This window comes from Auxenochlorella protothecoides (genome assembly GCF_000733215.1).
Source record: "Auxenochlorella protothecoides strain 0710 unplaced genomic scaffold scaffold37, whole genome shotgun sequence".
Lineage (NCBI taxonomy): Eukaryota > Viridiplantae > Chlorophyta > Trebouxiophyceae > Chlorellales > Chlorellaceae > Auxenochlorella > Auxenochlorella protothecoides.
In genome coordinates, this window is record NW_011934458.1 from 375,731 (window position 1) to 380,100 (window position 4,370).

The window sequence follows — 4,370 nt, forward strand, 5'->3', positions numbered from 1 at the left end:
GTCGACCAGGTCTCGCACCTCCTCCGAGGCCTCCACGTCCTCGGGCCAGGCCACCGCCTTGCGCACGATGTTGTCGAAGGTGATGTCGCGGCGCGGCCCCCGGAACGGCGTCGTCCCCGTCAGCATCTCGTAGATCAGCACGCCCAGGCTCCACCAGTCAACGCCCGCGCCGTGCCCCACGCCCGCGATGATCTCAGGGGCCAGGTACTCCTCGGTGCCCACAAAGGAGTTGGCGCGGCCCTGCGGCTGCGCCATGAGCAGGGGCGGGGGCTGGCCCTCCGCGACCCCGGACACGGGGGTGGTGCCCGTGAAGGCCGTCTGCAGTACAATGGGTGGGGTGGGGGCGGAAGGCTGAGGTGTGTGTGTGGGGGGGGGTGGGAACAGGCAATCGATCGAGGAGTCGAGGGTCATGCAGGGGTGCAACAGAAGGTCCATGATATTTTCAAGGGTGGTTAAGGGAAAATGCGACTGCCACGGAGCCCTGGCAGTACATCCCCTGCCCTGTCGCCCCCCTGCACAAGTGAGTGTCGCACAGCGCGGGCTCCACGTGCTCGGCCCCGCCCCTCTGAGGCCCCCACCACCTTCACCTTGAAGCATTGGAGGTTGGGCGCGCAGTGGGGCTGGTCGCCCGGGGGGGAGTCGGGCGGCGGCGGCGCGACACCTTTGCCCTTCCCCCCACGCTCCCCTCCCTCCGTCCCCGCGACCCCGGCTGGGCCCAGGGGGTGCACCAGGTCCACCTGGGTGCCCATGGCGCAGTGGGACAGGTCGAAGTCGGTCAGCCGCAGGTGCCCCGACTCCAGCAGCAGGATGTTCTCGGGCTTGAGGTCGCGGTACACAAACCCCTGGACGTGGAGGTACTGCAGGGCCAGCAGCACCTCGGCCGCATACATGCGCGCCACGCACTCGCCCAGCCGCTTGTTGGGCAGCGTGGAGAGCGCGGCGTACAGCTCCCCGCCGCCGCAGTACTCCAACAGGAAGTGGACGTGGGTGTCTGCGGGGGTGGTGGAGGGCGGGGGTGTTTGATGGTGCCACTCCTGGGAGAGGACCCTGGGTGCACAGGCCGCTGCCAGGCCAGGCAGCCTGTCGTCCCGGTGAGGAGGAAAGGGCTTCAAAACAACTGGGAATCCCGCAGAGCCACGTCAAGCCCTTGCATTCCCACAGATAAAAACAATACAGTGTCGCCCCGCTCCCTGACCCCAAGCATCCCGCATACCCGTCTGCAGGGTGGCGTACAGGTTGACCAGGAAGGGGTGGTCCACGCTGGTCAGCACCGCCAGCTCCGTGTTGACCCGGCCCAGCTGGAAGAGGGAGGAGGTGCGGTGTGGGTGATTTGACCCTGGGCGGCACGTGAATAACAGGGTAGTGGGCTGCGCAGGCGTCGTGCGTGTGCCGCCCCGGCCCCAAGCGGCGGCGGCGGCCACGCCCGGTGTAGAGGAGCGGAGATGCAGGGACCGGCGCTTTCCCCCGCCGCTCCCCCCGCCTTTTCCCCCCGCCGCCACACCCCTCCCCCTCCCCCTCCCACCCCCTCCCAACACACCTTGTTGCGCTGCACCATCTCTCGCTTGTTCAGGGACTTGAGCGCAAAGTTGTGGGGCGTGCCCACCAGGTTGACCAGGTCCACCATGCCCACGTCCCCCGCGCCCAGCGAGCGCAGGCGCTGGAAGGAGCGCAGGCGCAGGCCCCCCTCCCGCGCCACCGCCCCGCGCAGCGTTTCAGCCGCGCCCCCGTCGCGCGCGGCGGCGTGCGGCCCCAGCGGCCGCAGCGCGGAGGGGAACTTGGCCCAGGGGTCGGCGCCGGGGGCGGTGGCAGGGCCGCCCCAGCCCAGTCCCGCCACCGCGGCGTTCACCGCGTCGGCGGCGGCGGGGCCATCGGCGGCGCGCTCCGCCTCGGGGTGCGCGGTGACGTCCACCTGGACGCCGACGAGGAAGCGCGCGCGCCCCGCCATGTCGCGGATGGGGGCCACGGTGAGCATGTTCCAGAAGGGGCTGCCGTCCTTGCGGTAGTTGAGCAGGCGCACGCTGCATTCGCGCCCCTCGCGGAGCGCGGCCTTCAGCTCCGCCACCTGGCCGCGGTCGGTGTCGGGGCCCTGCAGGAAGCGGCAATTGCGCCCCAGCACCTCGCCGCGCGAGTACCCCGACAGGCGCAGGAAGTCGTCGGAGGCGAACACGATGGGGCAGTCGGGCAGCGTCGGGTCCGAGATCACAAAGTTGCTCTGGATGCGCTCCACGGTGGTGGCCAGGTCCAGCGCCACGCGCGGCAGCGCGCCCTCCGCGCGCCGCGGCGGCGACGGCAGCCGCGTGGGGGTGGGGGGTCCGCCCACAGCGTCCCCGCCCGTGCCCCCGTCGCCCCCTCCCACGCCCCCGCCGCCCGCCGCGGCCTCGCGGCCACGCACAGCTGCCACCACCTCGCCCACCACGGGCGCGGCCAGGCCGCGGCGCAGGCGCTCGTCGTAGCGGATCAGGTGCGGCACCGCCTCCTCCTCCGAGGCCGTGCCCTCGCTGCGCGCGCCCTCCTCGCTCAGCCACCGTGCGTCGGTGCGGCTGGTGACGTCCATCTGCACGCCCACGAACTTGACCACGCGCCCCGAACCGTCGCGGATGGGAGTCATGGTCAGCAGGTTCCAGAAGGGCGTGCCGTCCTTGCGGTAGTTCAGCAGGCGCGTGCAGATGGCCTTGCCGCCGCGCACGGCCTGGCGCAGCCGCTGCACGGCCTTGGGGTCGGTGCCCTCGCCCTGCAGGAAGCGGCTGCGGGGAGGGAAGAGGGGAATGGGCCTTGGGGTGAGGTTTGAATGTTCTGAAAGGGTGGCAGACAGACAGCCAAGGGGGTACACAGGATGCGGCATGAGGCAGACGAAGGAGCGTAAAGCCAGGCGGGGAGGGGCGGCAAGGCAATAGGTGTGCTGGCAGGGACCCTGCATCGATGACAATGAGGGCGGAATGCACAGCAGGCGGCTTTTACCCTCGTTGCCTATTGACACAGGCCACCCTCCCAGACATCGCACGAGACCCCGCGGCAACCCAGCAGGCACCCGAAGACACATTCCTCGCGTCCTCACCAATTTCGCCCCAGCACCTCCTCACAAGAATACCCCGTCAGCGCAGAGAACCTGCCAAGAAAGAGCGGAGGGAAGAGCCTGTTGCCATTCCGTGCGTCCCCAGATATAATTCACACGCTTAGTGGTTCCTGCGCGCACAGTGAGACCACGACAACAACAAACCACACTCATGCACGGTTCGGTGACTCCACACAAAAAGCATCCTCCCCAGCACACGCAATTTGGTCTTGAATCTAGCGCCTCACCCCTCGCTGATGAACATGAGGGGGCAGTCCGGCAAGGTGGCATCAGCCACGACAAAGGTGTGTCGCAGGCCCTCCAATGCAGAGGTCAGGTTGGACTCCGTTTCCGGCACCTGCGGGACACAGGCTACCTTCTTATTGCAGCAGGAATTGCATTACGAATCTACATTGACGCATGCGGGGTGTCCCGGGGCCCACCTGCGGAGAACCCGTCCCCGCTCCGGGAGCCATCTCGTGCGAAGCCCGTTCAGGCGCCTGGCCGGTGTGTCACATCCACTCGCTGGCACCGCGCCACTGCGCAAGATGGTGATGTGTCGGTGCGGGGTTGTAGCGGCATTGCGCACGACACAATCATCGGCCACCATTCAGGCATCCGAATCACCCCCGCTGTATGGTATCGCCAAATCTTCCCTGGAAAGAAGGAGATCATGGCCAGGCAATCCGCCGCGATGCGCAAATCCAATCATCGCCGCGTCACTCCGGCGACAGGGCTCATGACAATGGCGTGGGAGTGAAAATTTCGGATCCATGCCCTACGGGATCCCCTGGAGTGGGCCAGTGTCGGCCAGGGGCCTCCATGTGCCAGGGCCCACCATCCTCCCATGCGTGCCTCTGTGTGCGACTCATTGGCATGCTTACAAGATGCCCCTGCTCCGCGTGCACGTCACGAAGAGGGTGCACGCGGGGGATGACGCAGCAGTGGCAGGGCTCCAGTCAAGTGTGGTATGGCACCAGGATTCATGGGGGTCAAGCGCCTCAGGGGTGCGGGGCAAGCCCACGGGAGGTTGCCCGAGCGGTGGCTGCTCGGACCAGAGAGTCGCCGAGCCGCCAGGAAGGCGCCAACCTGCAGCACCCGCCCCTCGGTCCAGCAGACAGCGGGCATGCGCTGGCGAATGTCAGTAGGGTCTATACCGGGACTGGCCCCTCCCCCCCCTCGCACCGCCGCCGTCGCCTCGCTGCGGACCACCCCCCCCGCCCGCCCCAGCCCCCTGCTGCGTGGTATAGTACCCGCCGCCGCCGCCCATCATCATCATGTTGCCGCCCATGAAGGCCCCCGGCTGCATCATGTCGTA

The 4,370-nt window shown here is 68.3% G+C and overlaps 1 protein-coding gene across 1 annotated transcript in view; it reads right to left on the minus strand.

Moving 5' to 3' along the window:
- Positions 1 to 3,528, minus strand: part of F751_3584 (Phototropin-1B) — a gene marked incomplete at both ends in the record, with an annotated part of 4,842 nt that extends 1,314 nt beyond the window's left edge. The window contains 9 exons of the mRNA XM_011403497.1: positions 19 to 318; positions 579 to 991; positions 1,214 to 1,298; positions 1,538 to 1,684; positions 1,835 to 2,212; positions 2,393 to 2,744; positions 3,056 to 3,106; positions 3,301 to 3,410; positions 3,496 to 3,528. Coding sequence (XP_011401799.1) covers positions 19 to 318; positions 579 to 991; positions 1,214 to 1,298; positions 1,538 to 1,684; positions 1,835 to 2,212; positions 2,393 to 2,744; positions 3,056 to 3,106; positions 3,301 to 3,410; positions 3,496 to 3,528 — 1,869 coding nt within the window. The remainder of the gene's footprint in view (positions 1 to 18; positions 319 to 578; positions 992 to 1,213; positions 1,299 to 1,537; positions 1,685 to 1,834; positions 2,213 to 2,392; positions 2,745 to 3,055; positions 3,107 to 3,300; positions 3,411 to 3,495) is intronic.
- Between the last annotated feature and the right edge of the window lie 842 nt (positions 3,529 to 4,370).